General features: G+C 44.0%; 1 protein-coding gene across 2 annotated transcripts in view; it reads left to right on the top strand.

Moving 5' to 3' along the window:
• SETBP1 (SET binding protein 1) overlaps window positions 1-19,195 on the top strand; it is a 356,432-nt gene that overhangs the window by 250,725 nt on the left and 86,512 nt on the right. For both annotated transcript variants that reach the window (XM_090285576.1, XM_090285575.1), the window contains exon 4: window positions 6,922-10,381. In XM_090285576.1, the coding sequence (XP_090141702.1) occupies window positions 6,922-10,381 (3,460 nt within the window). The remainder of the gene's footprint in view (window positions 1-6,921; window positions 10,382-19,195) is intronic.

Here is a 19,195-nt window from a genome sequence, read left to right as displayed (position 1 = left end):
TAGCTCACTAGTAGCAAGTCTCTGCTAGACTTCTTGGAGTTGTATACACAAGTACAGGTTAAAATTTGGCCAAAGAAATAGGGAATCCCTATTAAGGTGTCTAGGGTTTCTTTTCTATATAACTCCCTCTTCTCAGGTACCCTCTCCCCTAATTTCCAGTCCCTTCAGGAAGTCCAGACTCTGATCTCTGTTTTTTTTTTCTGTTCAGTGAACTCACAGCTCTCTGGGTTCCACTTCCCTGTGCACAAGTTTTTAAAAAATTCTCCCAAGCAGAAAACTTGGGATAGTGTGGAGCCTTATGAGTTTCCCTTCTCTCTAGAATTCATAGTCTTTATTGTCCAAAGCCTGAAAACAGTTGCTTCATAGTTTTTTCAGTTTTATATTTCCATAGAAAGGTTAAGTTAATGCCTATTAATTTCATTATGGCTGGACCCAAGTTAGTGACCATTTTTATTATAGAATCACTGTGTACTCAGGGAAGCATATGATAGTGGCCTCTGTCTTTGCATGAGCTGTTATCACTCCTAGTAAAAGGAGTGCTTTAGTATCACTCATGACCTCCAAATAGCAAATAAGGAATATTTCCTATGGGAATCACATCAAGGTGACTTTCAGGGTAATTCGTGTGACAGGAAATGAGGACACACTCACTGCATATACAATATGTAATTGGAAACTTCACATCCATTTAGTAGCTGGTCAGCTTTTCTGTGTCCTCTTGCCTTAGACTGTTTGGGCTGCTATAACAGAACACCATAGACTGGGTGACTTATAAAAAACAGGAATTTATTTCTCACAGTTCCAGAGGTTGAGACATCTAACATCAAGGTGTCAGCAGATTCAGTGTATGGTGAGGGCCTGCTTCCTGATTTATAGGTGGCTCTCTTCCCTGTGTCTTCACATGTGAAGGACAAGAGAGCACTCTGGGGTCTATTTTATTACATGAGCATTGATCCCAGTCACGAAAGTTCCACCCTCATGACCTAATCACACTGTGCTCCCAAAGACCCCACCTTCTATAACCATCTCATTAGGGTTTAGGATTTCAACACATGGATTTTGGAGGGGCACAAACGTTCATGGGATTCTGTGGAATCAGAGGATCCTAAAGCCATGGTTCAAAGAGGGTATTAGCAGCATTCCTCTTACCTACCATTAGCAAATGTGGGAATGAAACTGGGTTGAAAGACGTTTTGGGGGCAAGTTCAATGACAGCTGGCATGTGCATTCCTTCTGTTCATGACCCTAAGTGGTAATTTTCAAAATCATTTCTTAAATGACAGAAGCATCTCTCCCCACCTCCCTTCTGTGACATGAAATCCTTTGCAAGCTGCTGTGTTCACTTGGGGGTTAAAAGAAAGGTCTGAAGCTTCCCTGTTGCCCAATCCACTGGCTAAAGTTCAGAAATGTCTTTACAAAATCCTAGGACTCTGTGGAACACATTTGAAAACCACTGAGCTGGAACATCTCCTGATAATATCAGAGCCTCTTTAGTCCCTAACCCAGACCCCTGTCTTTGACATAATCCAGTGGTTCTCAACTCTGTCTGCTCATTGGGATAAGTGAGAGGTTTGAAAAAAAGAAAGAACTGCTGTTCAGGCCCCACCTCTAGAATTTTAATTTAATTGGTCTGGGTCAGATCCCAGGTACAGAGTTCTTTACGAAGCTTCCTTGATGATTCTAATGTACAGGCAGGGCTGAGAACCTTTAATCAGACACTTTGTGGTTGCCTTCCTTGTCTCCCACACTTAGCTCTTGCTCAGGCTTGAGCACTTGCTTCAAGCCTCAGGGATGAAATGCTAGGATTCCCAGGAGCTCTGGGGACTGGCCTGGATGAGTTGGGAAAATTGAAACCCCAGGGTTGGAGGTCATGACAACTTGCATGCCTAGTCCTTTCGGAGAGGATAATATTCTCATCCATCCATATCATGACTCTTCTGTCTACCTCACCTTGCAGTGTACTTGGAATACCTAAACAGGGGGCCATGTTAGAGTTTCTTACTATTTAAATCACAAAGAGTTCAGAGAGCAAAGCAGGAATGCTCAATGGTGCCAAACTGCATATCCTAACAGGCCTATGGTGGTTTGCTCTGCATACTTACCACCAAAAAGGGCTGCAAATGTCATAGCAACCACAGAAGAACCCCACCCCAGAGGAAGTATTGTGTTGAAACATTAGATCGGAGGTTTTAAAACTTGATTGTACATCAGAATTATCTAAGGAGCATATAAAAATACACATTCCTTGGTCCCACCCTGGAAGATTGCAAATTAGTGAATCTGCAGCTGGGCCCAGGAATCTGTATCAATGACCTGTACCTTAGGGTACTGTGATCCAGGATGACATCTAGAGAAACAGCAAGTGCCAAATTAAGAAATAAAGCTCCCTTCTTTCTTCATAGCCAGACGTATTTTCCTGCTCATGTAAAGCAAAATATCTCACAAACGGTAAATTGAAATTATCGAAGTCAGCAAAAAGCAGCGTGAACACAGCTAACCCAAAAGAGTTGTTTATCTCCCACAAAGTCAAGCTTAATTTTTGATGAGTGATATGATTTTCCTCAGTCTCAAATCGCTATCTTCTCTCATTGAGGCAAACCTTGCTTTTTAGATAAGCCTGAGATTAAGGCCAAGTGACTGGTTTTCTTCCCACTTGTATGGATCTTAAAGTTTTTATGCAGTGAGATAATGCTCATTTTAGAATTTAAAAGAAAATAAAGAGCTTTCTAAAAAGAAATCTGACTTGTACAAAATTTAAATGTATATTATTCACGCACTTTACTTCTGGGGGCGGAGGGAAGAGATAGTTATCTGCTCTACAGAAGAATTCCTCACATTACTGAAAGACTTGCTTCCATAGACACATCTTTTAGGAGAGAAATCTGTCCAGTGTTGTCAGAATGGTGTTTGAACATCTGGCCTGGGCTCACTATGCATGGAAAGCACTGTTCTTAATAAAGTAAGCCACACCTTCGAAATGACTGTGAGTGCCACAGACAGTCAATTAATAGGAGCCGGGGAGCAGCCAAGAGACATGTTGAGCTAAGTTGGTATTAAGAGTTTTCCACAAAAAATAACTGGCCCAAAGTAGAATATCGTCCCTCCTTCCCTTATTTGTGAACCATTTCAGGAGATGGCCCTGCTGAGGGTTGAGGATAGTAGAAAGGCCTTAAAAGGTGCAGGTCTTGTCCCCCAGAAAAATTCATAATCTGGAGGGGAAATGGAAACCTCTGCTGCATGGGTTACTAAAGCCCCCGGTCCAAGACCCCCTTAGGGAATCATATCCCCAAACTGCTGGAGAAATATGGGAGGGAGAGCCTGCACTTCTCCCACGTGCCCCAGCCTTGAGATGGGGGCCTGGTTTGGCATGTCTGTCTCTATGAAGTGCTCAGTTCTCAGTGAAGGACATATTGGAACTGACAGCCTCACCATTGTGTGTATAATATGTCATGGCTGACAGATGAAGAAATGGGATTTCCTGAAATGAGGCACAGTACAGCCATCAGCCACTGCTAGAAGAAAGCCTTGTTCTACCAGTGCCCCTTAGAAAGCACTCCTTCTCGGTTCTCTTTGCCCCTGCACTTCGGCTCCTCCGAGTGCGGGATTGAGAAAGCATCATTTCTCCCCATTACTCCTGATCCTTTGTTGGGGTTCCGTTTTGTCTGTCCTGCCCTTTGATTGCCCGGCTCTCCCAGCAGGGCAAATTACAGCTGATAGGATGGAACAATGGGATCAGGCAGTGTCCAGATGGAAGCACCGGGAACCAGGCACGCTTAACTGCATTACTTTCAGCTGGTCTGCCCTGGGTGTAAGTGAGCAGGCCCCACCTTTCAGCTGCCAGAGGAAACCCACCCTCCTGACAGTCACATGGCCTTCCCCAAAGGCAGAGTTCTTTGAAAAGTGAAACAATTAACAGGAGGTGGGGGAGGGCTAACAGTAAAAATTACACTGAATGGAAGTTACCTTGCCAAGTACCTTTTAGTCCTTAAGTATTTGAGAAAGATTTTTTTGTTCAACACCTAATACATTGAAGCGATCCAGTTTCATTATGAGCCATTACCAAACAATTGATGGTGGTTTATTGTCTTTCGTGTGCAGCCATATATTATGTCACGGTAGTAGGCAGCTCAAACATGATTTTGTTTATTCATTCAACACACCTTTATTGGAAACTTTCTGGGTGGTTTGCTTTGTAGTAGGCATTGGGGATAAAAAGATAAATGAGGGAGTCTCTGATCTCAAGGTACTTACAGTAGATGAGAGGGAGAGAGAAAAGTACACAAATAAATGGCACATACAAGGATTGTGATAGATGTCACAACCTTTATGGGAAACGATGGCTCATGCAGAAGGAATGGCATAAGAAATTAGGCTGGAGTGGGTGACAGTGTTTACAGACAATACGTTACAACACACAGGTCATTAACCTCACTGTTGACGAAATGAAATACCCGTAGTAAAATGTATGTTCCTTTATTTATTTAATAAATATTTATTGAGTGCTTACTACTTGCCAGGCACTGTGCTTGTTACCTCTGTGATGGTGTGTATATAGGATAGAAAGGGAGACGGGTGTTAATTAAGTTAGTCCACAAATCAAATGTAAAAGAAACACTGAGATCAGTACACCCAAAATGAGATCCATGGCTTTATCATAAAAACATGTAACAGGAGTATTTCTATAAGGTAGGGGTTTGCCTCCTAGGATTCAGCTGAGATTAAAACATAAAGAGAGCGTTAACTGAGGACTCTACTAGATGCCAAGAATAAGACGAGGCAGCACAGAAAATGTGGTGGGAATCAGTGACTAAGATTCCGGCGTCACCATGAAGCCCCCTTGCAGACTTCAGTGTCTAGATCTCAAAAAACAGAGGGGTTGGTGGCAGGAAGTAGAGGAAAGGGAAAGGGAAAGTGACTCTTAAGTTTTGCTTCACTCAAATCCAAAACAATAACTTAGACCTTTTGTCCCACTAGAATTTTTAATAAGTGCCACCACTAATTCTCAAAAAAAAGTGGGAGTATAAATAATCAACCCCACTGCCACCCTTAGGGATAGGAAGCTAAGTCCTCTTGTAGACTTGTCATCCTGTGAGTATACCCATAGTGCCAACTAAAACCCAAAGCATAAATAAGGAGTCAACAAAGCCCTGATTCATAATAAGTAAGTGCCATTTAATATTTTATGCCGCGAATAAGATTTTTACATTTTTTTCAAAAAAAAAAAAAGAAAAACGGATAGCAGCCTGTGTCCACAACAGTAATACCTAGTAAGCAAAGTCAAGGGGCAGGATTAGTTCTCTAGATGTTGATGGTGTGTTAGTGTGTCTGCTATTAACTACATGATGATTAAAAAGTTCAATAAATGTTTTTATTTTCTTCTGAGCACTTATAGACTTAGCCTAGGGAGACTCTCTTATGCTATTTAAGAAATAGAGTCCAGTATTAGAAATATAAACAGGATTTCATAAAACAAGGGAGCAGAAAATAAGCCTAAGGATTTCAGGAACTAGTATGAAGGAGACTCTGGTTGTTTTATTCCATTGAATTTTACCTGTAATGCTTCCTGACATCTGTACTTTGACTCGTAACAGGGACTATAAAGAAGTATTTTCAAATAAAGCATAGGTTCTGAAGCATCAATGCCAAATAGATGATAGATAGACAGACAGGCAGGCAGGCAGGTACATATTAGGGATTAAAACTTCCTAAATTCACTACACTGATAATCATATACTTCTTAGAAGGGATATTATCCAAAGCTTTCAATAATTTACTAACATTTTCCCTTCCTTAGCAAATCCTAGGGTAATGCATACTGTAAATTTACTACTCTATGCATAAAACAGAACTTATAAGAAGCTTTGAGGAATGCTTCTTTGTACTGGAACAATGTAAGCATCTCTATATTAAAAATAGTTTTAATATCTCAAAATGATATGTTCACTCTCCATTCCCTTTATGATTTTACAGATGCTGGTTATGCTTTGCCCCCAGCACAGGTTCTGCCTTCCCTAAGGAAGGAGCCGGAGTCTGAAGACGTTCATTTAGAATCAATGTAGGGGAAAACACGTCTGACAAGTTCAGAGGTGTGATCATGAATGATAATGATTTTTTCCTGGCACATTTGTCCAGGAGATTCAAGGTTCCTTTTGAGAGTATCCAAGAGTTTCCTCAAGAGAGCAGTCACTGCCTAACGTGGGCTTAAGGATGCCTTAGAGGACTAGCTCCCAAACGCAGCACTGCTCCTAGAGCCCGCAAAGGCTTGAAGGCTCTTCCATTTTTGATCATGCCTTTGACTGGCTCACTTCCCCCATGTGGTCTTCAAATTGCCACCTGAATTCCTCCATGTGTGCTGCTTTGCCTTGTCACAATGGTTCCTAATGAGCCACTTGTTCGAGTACAGGGATGTTGACATCCAGGATAAAGTACCAACAGAAATGGCCTGCAATCGGAGGCAGCAAGGAGGAGAGCCCAGGACAGATATAAGGGGCAGCTTGAGCTGGGCAAAGAGCACAGCGAGTCGGCAAACTCAGATTCTCTCCTGCCTTCTGCCACCTTGGGCAGGACTCTCTGTTGTTGAAGTTTCAGCTTCATTTGTAAAATGTACATGAGTTAACTGACCTTTAGGTCATCTCCTCTCTCTAAACAGTTTATATCCTCAGATTGCATTTGACCAAGATAGGTTAAAGTTTCTGTTATTGAGGGGGAGGGGGATAATTAAAGCATCCTTATTAATGTTGAAAATCTGTGCATCATATTTTTACTACGGCAACTGAGAAACCCTCCATAAAGCATTCTGCAGTTGAAGGTGGCTGTTTCCAACTTTCACATCATTAAGCCTTTTGACATTAAATTTTAAACAGCTCCCACATGCTCATCTTTGTTTCCCTCTCTCTCCCTCTCCACCCCACTCACCTTTAGGCTTACGAGCGGCCACAGAAACACTCAGCTCTCCATTATGACCCAGGCCTCCCGCAAGACTTCACCGGTGACACCTTAAAACCAAAGCACCAGCAAAAAAGCAGCAGCCAGAACCACATGGACTGGTCCACCAACTCTGACAGTGGACCTGCCACTCAGAATTGCTTCATCAGTCCAGAATCTGGCAGAGAAACTGCAAGCACCAGCAAGATCCCTCCTCTTGAGCCCGTGGCTTCCTTTGCAAAGGCCCAGGGTAAGAAAGGCAGTGCAGGGAGCACATGGAGTCAGTTGTCCAATAGTAGCAAAGATCTGCTCTTGGCAGGTATGGTTCCATCCCCAAGCAACCACAGCTCGCCTGCCCCACCCAGCAGTTCTGCCGAGTGCAACGGGCTTCAGCCCTTGGTGGATCAAGATGGGGGAGGAGCAAAGGAGCCCCCAGAACCGCCTACTATAAGCAGCAAGAAAAAGTCCAGTAAAAAAGATATGATAAGTCAAACCATACCAAACCCAGACCTGGACTGGGTCAAGAATGCCCAGAAAGCATTTGACAATACGGAAGGGAAAAGGGAAGGCTACTCTGCAGATCATGCCCAAGAGGCATCACCAGTCAGACAGAATGTGAGTTCCCTAAGTAATCCTGAAAATGACCCAAGTCATGTCCGGATTACCATCCCTATCAAGGCACCCTGTCTAGATCCAACCAGCCATAAAAGGAAGAAGAGACAGTCCATCAAAGCAGTGGTGGAAAAGATCTTGCCAGAGAAAGCCCTGGTTTCTGGAATCACTATGAGCAGTGAAGTAGTCAACAGGATACTTTCCAACCCTGAGGGAAATAAGAAAGATCCCCGTGTCCCAAAGTTGGGTAAAATGATAGAGAACGAGTCCCCTTCCATTGGCCTTGAAACTGGTGGAAATGCCGACAAAATTGTCCCAGGAGGTATGTCTAAGCAGCGGAAGCCAACTATGGTCATGACGCCTCCAACATGCACGGATCACTCTCCATCAAGAAAGCTGCAGGAAATCCAACATCCAAAATTTGCTGCAAAACGGAGGTGGACGTGCAGCAAACCCAAACCCACCAGTATGCTTCGGGAGGCAGTCATGGCCACCTCCGATAAACTGATGGTGGAGCCACCATCTGCTTATCCCATCACCCCATCCAGCCCTCTGTACACCAACACAGACAGTCTTACTGTGATCACACCAGTCAAAAAGAAGCGGGGACGACCAAAGAAGCAGCCTTTGCTCACTGTTGAGACGATTCATGAGGGGACTTCCACCAGTCCAGTCAGTCCCATCAGCCGGGAGTTTCCTGGCACCAAGAAAAGAAAGAGACGACGCAGTTTAGCTAAGTTGGCCCAACTCGTGCCGGGAGAGGACAAACCCATGAGCGAGATGAAATTTCACAAAAAAGTTGGAAAGCTTGGGGTGTTGGATAAGAAGACCATCAAAACTATCAATAAGATGAAAACACTCAAGAGGAAAAATATATTGAACCAGATCTTGTCCTGCTCCAGCAACATTGCTCTGAAGGCTAAAGCTCCCCCGGAGACCAGCCCTGGGGCAGCAGCGATTGAGAGCAAACTGGGCAAGCAGATTAATGTCAGCAAGAGGGGAACCATCTACATCGGCAAGAAGAGGGGCAGGAAGCCAAGAGCAGAGCTGCCACCCCCGTCCGAAGAACCCAAAACAGCCATCAAGCACCCAAGGCCTGTTTCTAGCCAGCCGGATGTTCCAGCCGTGCCTTCCAACTTTCAGTCACTTGTGGCGTCTTCACCAGCAACTATGCACCCACTTGCAACACAGTTAGGTGGGTCAAATGGCAACCTGAGCCCCGCCAGCACTGAAACCAGTTTTTCAGAGTTGAAAACTATGCCAAATCTCCAGCCCATCAGTGCTCTTCCAACCAAAACCCAAAAGGGAATACATAGTGGAACCTGGAAGCTGTCTCCACCCAGGCTGATGGCCAACTCACCTTCACACCTTTGCGAGATCGGATCACTCAAGGAAATAACGCTGTCCCCTGTGAGCGAGTCGCACAGTGAGGAGACGATCCCAAGCGACAGTGGCATTGGGACAGACAACAACAGCACGTCTGACCAAGCAGAGAAGAGTTCAGAATCCCGACGGAGGTACTCTTTCGATTTCTGCTCCCTGGACAACCCGGAGGCCATTCCGTCCGACACCAGCACAAAGAACCGGCATGGCCACCGGCAGAAGCATCTCATTGTGGACAACTTTCTGGCCCATGAAAGCCTCAAGAAGCCAAAGCACAAGAGGAAACGGAAAAGCCTGCAAAACCGTGATGATCTCCAGTTTCTGGCAGACCTGGAAGAGCTCATCACGAAGTTCCAGGTGTTCAGGATCTCCCACCGGAGTTACACTTTTTACCATGAGAATCCGTATCCCAGCATTTTTCGGATTAATTTTGATCACTATTACCCGGTGCCATATATCCAGTATGACCCGTTGCTCTATCTTCGTAGGACTTCAGACTTGAAGTCAAAGAAGAAGCGTGGTAGGCCTGCAAAAACCAATGACACCATGACAAAGGTGCCTTTTTTACAAGGGTTCAGCTACCCTATTCCCAGTGGAAGTTACTATGCACCCTATGGAATGCCTTACACATCAATGCCTATGATGAACCTTGGTTATTACAGTCAGTACCCAGCTCCTTTGTACCTATCGCACACGCTCGGAGCAGCTTCCCCATTCATGAGGCCAACAGTGCCGCCACCTCAGTTCCACACAAGCTCCCACATGAAGATGTCTGGTACAGCGAAACATAAAGCAAAGCATGGAGTACACCTGCAGGGACCTGTGGGCATGGGCCTTGGTGACATGCAGCCATCCCTGAATCCTCCCAAGGTCGGCAGTGCCAGTCTGTCCGGCGGGCGGCTCCACAAGAGGAAACACAAACACAAGCATAAGCACAAGGAAGACCGGATCCTGGGGACCCATGACAACCTGAGTGGTCTCTTTGCAGGCAAAGCCACAGGCTTCTCCAGCCACATCCTGAGCGAGCGGCTGAGTAACGCAGACAAAGAGCTCCCACTGTTGAGCGAGAAGAACAAGCATAAGGAGAAGCAGAAGCACCAGCACAGTGAAGCCAGCCACAAAGCTTCCAAGAACAACTTTGAGGTGGACACCCTGTCTACGCTGTCCCTTTCTGATGCCCAGCATTGGACGCAGGCCAAGGACAAAGGGGACTTGAGCAGTGAGCCTGTGGACTCATGCACAAAAAGGTACCCTGGCAGTGTTGGGGATAGTGGCAGCACAAGACCAGAGAGCCTGGACGTGTTCAATGACATGAACCCTTCGAATGACAAGTGGGACAGTGACTTGAGTGGGAGTAAAAGGAGGAGCTATGAAGGCTTTGGGACATACAGGGAAAAGGACATCCAAGCCTTCAAGATGAACCGTAAGGAGAGAAGTTCTTACGACTCGTCCATATCTCCAGGTAAGGCCATGTTTTTTTGCACATTGGGACTACCTTGTTACTCAGTTGCCGAGATTGGCTCTTTAGAGGTCCGCCATCTTTGGCACATTGCATGCACTAGTTTGCAAGAGGTAGGAACCACGTGAACATTCTTGCACACTTAAGTCTGCTGCACATTTTACATATTGTTTCATGGCATTTATTGTCTTTACTTCCTCTTGGAGCCATTGCCTGAGAACTGTGGGCCCAGAGGCAGCCCCAGTAACTACCTAGACTACAACTATACACACTACCTTCATGTTTTTCATTAAGGGTGCTCTTACATTCTCATCTGATTGGATGGTGCAGTTTACTAGTTGGATAAAGCCTCTAAAACTCACTAGGAATACCAACAAGACCCCGAGAACGCCAAAGCTGGATGTGAATGAATGTCTAGTTTATCTGACCTGCATTCTCTAGAAGTTACACATCCCAGGTTGAGAAGTCTACAGCTGAGTCTTTGGAAGCTGATGATAAGGGAGCCCTAGACCCAGGCTATACTGTCTTCTCTTTCTTTATGGGCACTTGATAAACTGCCTTGGGCAGGCCCCCAAGCTGAACCCCTGTCAGTCTGCTACAGAAAAGTGAGGGAGTTTGGCTGAAAGTTGCTGCAAGCCTTCTGCCCCCAAGGGGACATTACTGCTAAGTGTCTTGGCATAGCCCTTGGGGGTGGGACCTGCCCACTAATGTCTAGACTGAAGGATTGATTGCTGCTACAAAGAGTTCATTCCTTATCAGTTGCTGGCAGAATTTCCTTGTTAACCTGGCCACCCATACAAACTTTCCTTGCTGTGGAAGGGTCAAACGTCTGCTTAAGCATCCCTTTGTCCCTGTGCATACATCACGTGGATAAGTCTTCTGTAAAACAGAGCAGTAATTTACTGGACAACTACTTCCCTAGGAGTTTCAGAAGCTAAAAGGATTTCTCATGTTTCCCATGCCCCAAAGTAGCACAAAACCCCTGGCCAAAGGTTGATTTTAAAGGACTAATCATCCCTATTTAAGATTTGGGTGTAGTGTTTCACCTCTGTTGATCATGTGTACCTCATACTTGTCCTTTCCCTTCCCGGGGAGTTTATAATTAGTGAAGGTGAGGGCAGACTATTCATGAGGAATTAGAGACATTTACTAAGCCGACAGATTTCAGGAAGAAATATGATTATGAGTTAGAAGCCACTTTAAGATTGCCCCAAATTGCCACAAGCTAGTGAGTTGCTGTGGTAGATTTTCTCCTCAGTTAATGAAGAGACCAATTAGCAGTCACGTCTCCTTCATTTGCTCAGGTGATAAATGGCCCACACTTTGTGTCTGCCCAAAGTGGATGTTCTCAGCTGGGTTTCCCATTCCTCATCATCAGGCTTTGTTGAAGGTGCTTGTTTTTTGTGTGCAAAGCCCAAGGCAAGCCCACTTGGGCAGGAATTGCTAGATCAAATTATCCCATGAGAAATACTATTGCTTTCTCTTTCAGCATGATAGAATTGACTCATAGGACCCAAACTAGCCATGAACAGAGGGTGTTCTTTGTGTTCGTTTGTTATTTTCTTGACATTGTTTAGCTGGAAAAATGATGGTGGTGTGTTATTTCTGAGAACCTACAAGCAAGACTCCTAACTTAACAGACTTGAGGAGCAAGATCTCAAAAGCTAAAACCAGCTATTGTTGCTCACTAGGTTTCTCAGCAGTCTTACTGTGATGTTTTTTGTAGTTGGACCGTATTTCTGGGCACTGGTTGAAATTTCCCAGCTACTGGGTGTGTCGCTGAGGGTGCCTACTCCAGCCTTACAGTTTTTCTTGTGCCTGCATTCACACAGTGGTCATTAATTTATTTAACATTCTTCCTCCCCTCCCCCCATCTTGTTCGTTTTTCAGCCAGCCACATGAGGTGGGAAAAAATAGGCATCATAACCGCATCATGAAAGAAAGCTGGATTCAGCCTAAGCTTTGGGCACTGGTCCCAGCTTTGTTATGAATTCCTGCATGACCTTGGGCATGGCATTTCACTTCTTATGGGTACTGCCTGCCAATCTGCAACTCGGGTTAGGCCACACCTCTTCTGTATAATATGTTTCAGTTCTTAAAGCCATTTTATATGCATCTTCATAACACCCTTCCTGCAGTTTTATAAAAGAGGCATTTTTATTCTAATTTTATAAACCAGGACACTGAGGCTCAGAGATAAAGTGACCTACCCAGGTTCAGAAAACTGTCATTTTTGATTCTAAGCCCAGGGGTTCGTACCCTGCCTTGCAGTTCAATACCATGTCACTTACCTAGGTAAGGCCTAATCTGGAACACAGGTCCTTGTCCCCAGCCCATTACTTCTGTATTCCACCATCACCCTTCCTCTCAGACACCAATCCATGCTCTTTTACATGCCTTCCCCTAAGGCATCTGTGCAGCTATTATGTAATGGTAGCAGAAGAGAGTAATTAAGACAAGAAGGCATCTCTTTATTCAACTTGCAACCAATGGAAGATTCCTTATGGCCTAATTTTTCAAACATCAGCCTGGAGATATCCATATGGATAGAGCTCTCACCTCCGTTCATACTGAAATCCAGTTCTCTGAGTTAGTGGGGTCACTGCTTTGTGCCCATCTCTGTGTTATTTATATGAGTTTATTTTACCTCAGTATTTTAACGAATCATAATCTTTGGTGGCTTCTATACCTATATGAGTTATGCCTGTTGTCCCTACACATATTGTTGAATAACATACTAGCACAGTTCGGATTCCCTATTATTTCTCTTCCTTCCAACCTTGGCCTCTCCTTGTCTGTATCCCAAATTCCCCTGCTATTTCTGGACTCCTAAAGCATCAGTAGGAAAATGTCTTTGGCGACACTAGGAGCCCAAGGTCAGAGTGTCAAGATTCCCTGAAGAGTGTTCACCTTAATGTAATACACTCCAGAGAGTGCCAATTATCAATGAAAGATGGGAGTCAGGCGAGGTGAGACTCAGGGTACTGGCGCATTCGGATCTCTAAGAGACTTTATCTGGGTCAAGGTGTCTGTTTGGCTGGAGGATACTGACGGTCATGACTGGATGTAAGCATCAGCCCTTCCCACCACTTTTCTCTCCCTCCAGTTTTTCCTTCTCCATTCTAGATTCATTTCTGTAGCATCTCAAGGCCCCTATTTCACATGAGCTAGTCTTCTCTAAAATATATATGACATAAATATAGATGTCATCCTTTAGCCTGTTGAAGACCAGATTTAGGAGCTGTGTCAAGAGAGGACTTGGAGCGCTTTCTGCAATCAGAGTTGATGAAAGGCGCCATATAAATGTAAGTCATTACCATATAGAGAAAGGACATAAAGACCCCATTTCGCAATAGCAACAGATGCACACTCTATTTTCTCTCTTTTTCTTGGAATATCATTCATTCTCCATCCCCCTGACCCCCTTACAGCACACCGAGTGCTTAGAAGTCACGCAGACTCTTTACCTAGTTTCTGTATTTAATCCTTCCGCTCTTTTGGTTTTAGAAGGCAGTGGCTCTTTTGACCTGTTTTCTAAATGTATACCATCTGCTAAGTCTCCATGTATAAAAATGCTTGTCTGAGACCAAATAATAGATTGGTAGTGAAAGGTGAAATCCACAGGCTCTCGGAGCTGGACGAAGCCTTATCAACCCTCGTTTGTACCCCCTTCCCATCATGCATCACCATCTTACATGTGCTGACATGCAGGAGATTCCCTGAAAAGCAAGTCTGTCCAAGGTTGACAATATATAGTCAAAACCTAGTTATCATAAGGTAGTGGAAGAGGTCTCTAATGTGAGTGATGTTCTTTCTGTTGAGACCACTTGAAAACAATCCTTGCATACTTTGACCTCAGTTTACACCAGGAACTTCAGACCCCTTGACCACTGCTGTCTAGGCCCCCATCAGAAGCTGGACAAACAGTGAGAAGAGTTAATTTAGATGACTATACACTGGACTAATCTCCAATGTCATTATTATTCAGGTAGCCATTCTGAGTACTTTCCTCATGATGAATGGATGCTGAGAACTAATCCTAGGCTCACCTCCAAGATATAAGAATCCTGCCATAAGGTAGCTGGATTCCCTTGAGCCTGGCTGACTCCACTTTTCCTTGTGGCTTCTATCTTGCCCTTTGCCAGTTTGTCTTATCAGCCCTATGGGGCATTTTGGGAGGCAGCCTCTGTTGTCACTCAGCAGCAAGAAATGAATGCCAAAGCCAAAAATAATGCAAAACCTCCTCCAAGCAATCATCCAGATGAGGGAATTAACCACACGAATGAAATGTCACAAAAACTATACAAAAGAAACATGTGTGAGAAGAGTCTTCTAAAAATGGAATAGAAGGAATAAGAGGACTCATGGGAGGAGAAAGTTAAGACCAGGAAAAAAGAAAGGGTAAAAAATGGAAATCTGATGAAGTGTAGACTGTTTAACGTTAATCCAAGTGGAATTCTGGGTCATCCTGTGGGAGGAAATGAAAGAATAATTAGCCGAGGGCTGCTGCGTGGTTTAGCGAGATTATGAATACCTGCCCCAGTCTTGTTTCCTGCACTAACAAGCTGAAAGACCTCATCATTTTAACTCTCAGTTTTCTCAAGTGAGATTCTGACAATAAAGGTTCTGACCAGACCTCATAGTCTAGGAGTCTAAAAATCTCTAATTTATAAAAAGGAATTTGAATACAAACACATACACACATTTAGATTGGGCAGATAGGGAGAAAATGTCCGAGTTATTGGCCATGTTGGCCAACTAATTAGCTGTTTAGAGAAGTTTCAGAACATATCCCTCTGGTCCATGTATTAATCTATGTGACTCAGTCCATTTATTTTTGGCTCCAACCACTTCTCTTAGCCATGATCTCACCTTTCAAAAGAACTCATACTTGACTCCCACTAACAAATGCACTCGCTCCTTGTGTGGGCTGAAGCCAGTCATCATCTTAGAAACAAACAGGTTAGAGCACTAAATGACCAACTGTATAGGAGCAGATAGAACAAGCTTGCATTTATATTTAGACTCAGAAGTAAAAGAATCTTAATAATGCAGTATAAACACCTTACTTTGCTGGTAAGCATACTGAGGCTTAAGAAGGTCAAGTGACTCATTCAGGGATACATATCTAATTGGTAGAAGAGCTCAGAGTGGGGAGACAAGGAAGCATAGCATCTGGGAAGGGGAAAGGGAAAGAAAGAGAGACACACACACACACACACAAAAAAAAAACCAGAAAGGTAAGTTGTTGGGAGAGATGTTAAGCTATATGTTTTCTTTTGCTATGAGCTATTGTAAAAGGTAAGCATCTCTTTGACAATAATTTGGTTTCCAGGCTACCTCTGGGGACCCATGTTTGGGACTGGAAACAATCTTTGTGGGCTCTGATGGAAGTCATTTTTTTTCCTTTCCTGTCTTAACAATTGCACATACTTATTTTATGGAGCCTCCCAAGGTTTCTCCTAAGGTTTCCTTTTGGAAACCAGGAATTAATCAAATTAAATGTTGTGACCCATAACTTTCTGGCAATGAAAAAAAAAAAAAAAAAACTTAGACTTACAGCATCTCTTTTGCTACATTGAAATAAGAAATCCAGTCATTCTGCCTTTGGAGCATGAAGTCCCCAGGCCATTTATCTTCTCACAGTTGGCAAACGTTCCCCTGTCCTGTTGGAAGTTTTTATTTATACCTCTGTGGCTTTGGAGAGTTATGCAGATTCAGGTGTGGATGCAGAGAAGTCACAATTTTGACAGGCTTGGCTTTGGTACAACATGGAGCCTTTCTTGGCTAGAGAAATCGGGAAAGCATGCCTTCCAAAGACTGCCTGTCACTGGGAAGAGATAACGATGCTGCCTTTGGAAGGGCCCTCCAGAAAACCATCTCTTCACTCTATAAACAAAAAAAGTGATGGGACTGAATACTTGCTAGGATTGTAAGCTCTACCTGTGTAGTAGCACTTAATGCAAATGGCTGAATTCAAGGGGAAGTGATAAAGACAAGAGGAAAATTTTAAAGTACGTATCTAGTGTATGCAATGGCTTGGTGTAGTTCTGAGGGAGGAATTCAAGGATGAGTAACTCAGTGTTTTTGACCTCCAAAAGTTACAGTCCAGAAGGTTCTCCTCTATAACGTGGGGGGAGGGAAAGAGAAGCAACTGATATTATATGGCAGACCATAAGGCCCATCAGAAAGTCAGAGAGAAAGTGCCAGGGATATCCAAGTGAGGGTGAACCACCTCCATGTTTTCAGTGGGGGTGGAGAGAAGGGACCAGGAAATGCTTCTTTACAGTAGTTACCATCCAAGGCGCGTCTTGAAGATTGGAAGAAGCTTTTGGAGAGTCAAGACGGTGGAGGGTAGGGGAAAACACAACACAGAAAGAAGCCATGTAGACAAAGTTAATTAGGTGGAATACCCAAGAAACATATGGGAAATGGTGTTTCATCTGGTTCTTTTGAGGTTAAGATATGAAGTTGAGGGATCATGGCAGGTGAGGTTGGAAAAGAATATTGTGGTCATGACTTACAGACTTTTCCTGCCACACTCTGGGTCTTGTGCTTAAGTAAGTAGGCAATGGAAGGCCATTTTTCAACCAGGCAAGGGCCATGAAATGACCAAATTATGCTTTATCTTTTTTTCCCTGACCACTCCTTTCCCCTAGTCTCGGTCGAGAAAATTTACTCCATTTTGCATTTTTCTTACGCTGTTGTGATTATCCATTTCTTGTTTGGATTATACCCACTACTCTACCCTTCCTCCCTCATTCCACCCCCTAGATTAAAAGCATCATAAAGGCATCATTATCTACTCAGGTTCTCCAGCAACAAATAATAGGAAGGAGTCATTCTTGATTCATCTGTTTCCCTCTCTAACTAAAGTCAAAGATGGTTCCAGTATGTTTGTCCCAGGCACCTGGAAAAGTGGGGGCACATGAACAGAATTACAGAAATCAAAGAGGGAATCTGGTCGGTGTAGGAGGAGATGAAGCATTTGGCAACATTGTACAGAGCTTAGAGTTAGAGACTTATCAAAGGGAAGAATTACAGGGAATGAAGTTAAGAGGGAGGGAGGGAGGACCCTGTGGCCCACCCTAAAAAGAGAGGCAGAATAAGAGAGCGAAGATGCGGAGAAGGGATGACAGAAGACCTGGAGGAGAGCCAGGGAGTCAAGAAAGAATGAATTTAAGAAGAATGGGGTGGCTGGTAGGACCAGCAGTTGCAGAGAGCTCGTGGAAGATGAAAACATACATGAGCGTATCAGCAGTTCTGAGGACAATAGAGAAGTTAAAGACTATGTATTCAACACCTCATATGGTTAAGGTGTGGTGGGCTGTGTGCCAAGTCCAGATGGCGAAGAGTTAAGGAACAAGTGGATGATGAGAAAATGGGGGCTGCAGGTGCAGAAAGTGAAACTTGGCTGTGGTTCCAGCAGTGCTCCAGCTTCTAAGGAGACTTCACTTCTGTAGTCAGCCCTCGTTAGGAAGTGACACACTCATCCTCAGCAGGTCTTAAGTCTAAGAACCCCCAATTCTGGGAGCGTAAGAACGGTGCCAGAATTCTGCCTCCCCTTGAAGGCCATGTATAGAAAAGTGTAAAGGCTACAGTATTTAAAAAGAGATAAGAGGTTCCAAGACAGCTCCCCCTTTTTTTTTTTGCCTCACCAACCTATAGGCATCTGCTGATGGCAATTTGAAAGCTGCTGAAAATCCCTCTCTATCCGTGATGCCCCTGGGTGTTATCTCTGCTGATGTGAGTGTGTGGAGGAACAGTCCAGGTTATCACAAGTTCTAGTAAATGGGTCATTTATTGAATGTTTACTAGGTGCAAGGTCATCTAGACTAAAATCCAATAGTTGGTCTTCCAGAAGTCTTTACTGTTTTGTGGAATAAAATGAATATGGTGGTTCATAAAGAACTCAGCATTCTCAAGAATGACTGCGAGCTCTTTAGTAACTTAACAGATGACACCGTTCCAGAAACAACGAGAGAGGCTAGAAGAAAGAAAAAACTGGGAAGGGCTCCTGACCTCCCATCCCTTATGCTATACTGAAAAGAGATAAGTTAACATACATAAAACAACCAGAGAATAAAATGCAGACCAAGTTTAATCCATGCTAACTCAGTGGCCAGCAGTGGAAGCCAGAGGGGTCCAGGATCAGAAAAGATAATAGTGTTCAAAAGACAAAATCCTGAAGCTGAACCATAGGTAGCCCCAGGAGCTGCCTTGGCTGTGGTTTTGCACCCTCCAGTGGAGGGTCTGGGAGACTGGGAAGGAGATGGGATCCCCTTGTTGATGGAGGATCTGAGGACAGAGAGATAAAAAGCCTTCCCCGAGGCTATGTCCCAGGCGTCCCTTACATCTGAACGGGACACTGTGTTTTTCAAAGCACATTTCTTCATTTTCATTTGATCTTCAAAATCCACTGAGGTTTGTAGATAGGTGTTGCTCTCCCTCTTGACAGGCAAGAAAATCAAAACCCAGAGGGTTAACATCTTTGTCCAAAGTCACTGCACCAGTTTTGCACAGAGAAAAGTGCAGGAGCCCAGGTTTTCTGACTTTTCTCACACCTTCTTTTTTCCTACTAGACTTATGAAGTCTTTGACAAGGTCAGTAGGGTGACTCAGCTTCCGAAATTATCTCTGAAGAACCCTTGCCAGTGGGTTAAATAGTGGAGCCCAGAATAAGCCACTAGCTAATTGACAATCTGGTCTTTGCTAAATTCAGTTTTCTTATATAAAAGGGAGCTCTTTGGAGCCAGGGTCAGCCAAGCCCAGGGTATGAGGCTGATTCTGTGTGGAGCCATCATCCTGCCTTGGAAAT

Source organism: Furipterus horrens, unplaced genomic scaffold (genome assembly GCF_987537825.1).
Source record: "Furipterus horrens unplaced genomic scaffold, mFurHor1.1.pri manual_scaffold_8, whole genome shotgun sequence".
NCBI classification, from domain to species: domain Eukaryota; kingdom Metazoa; phylum Chordata; class Mammalia; order Chiroptera; family Furipteridae; genus Furipterus; species Furipterus horrens.
The sequence above is the reverse complement of the archived record's forward strand: the minus strand, read 5'-3'. Positions and strand labels throughout refer to the sequence as shown.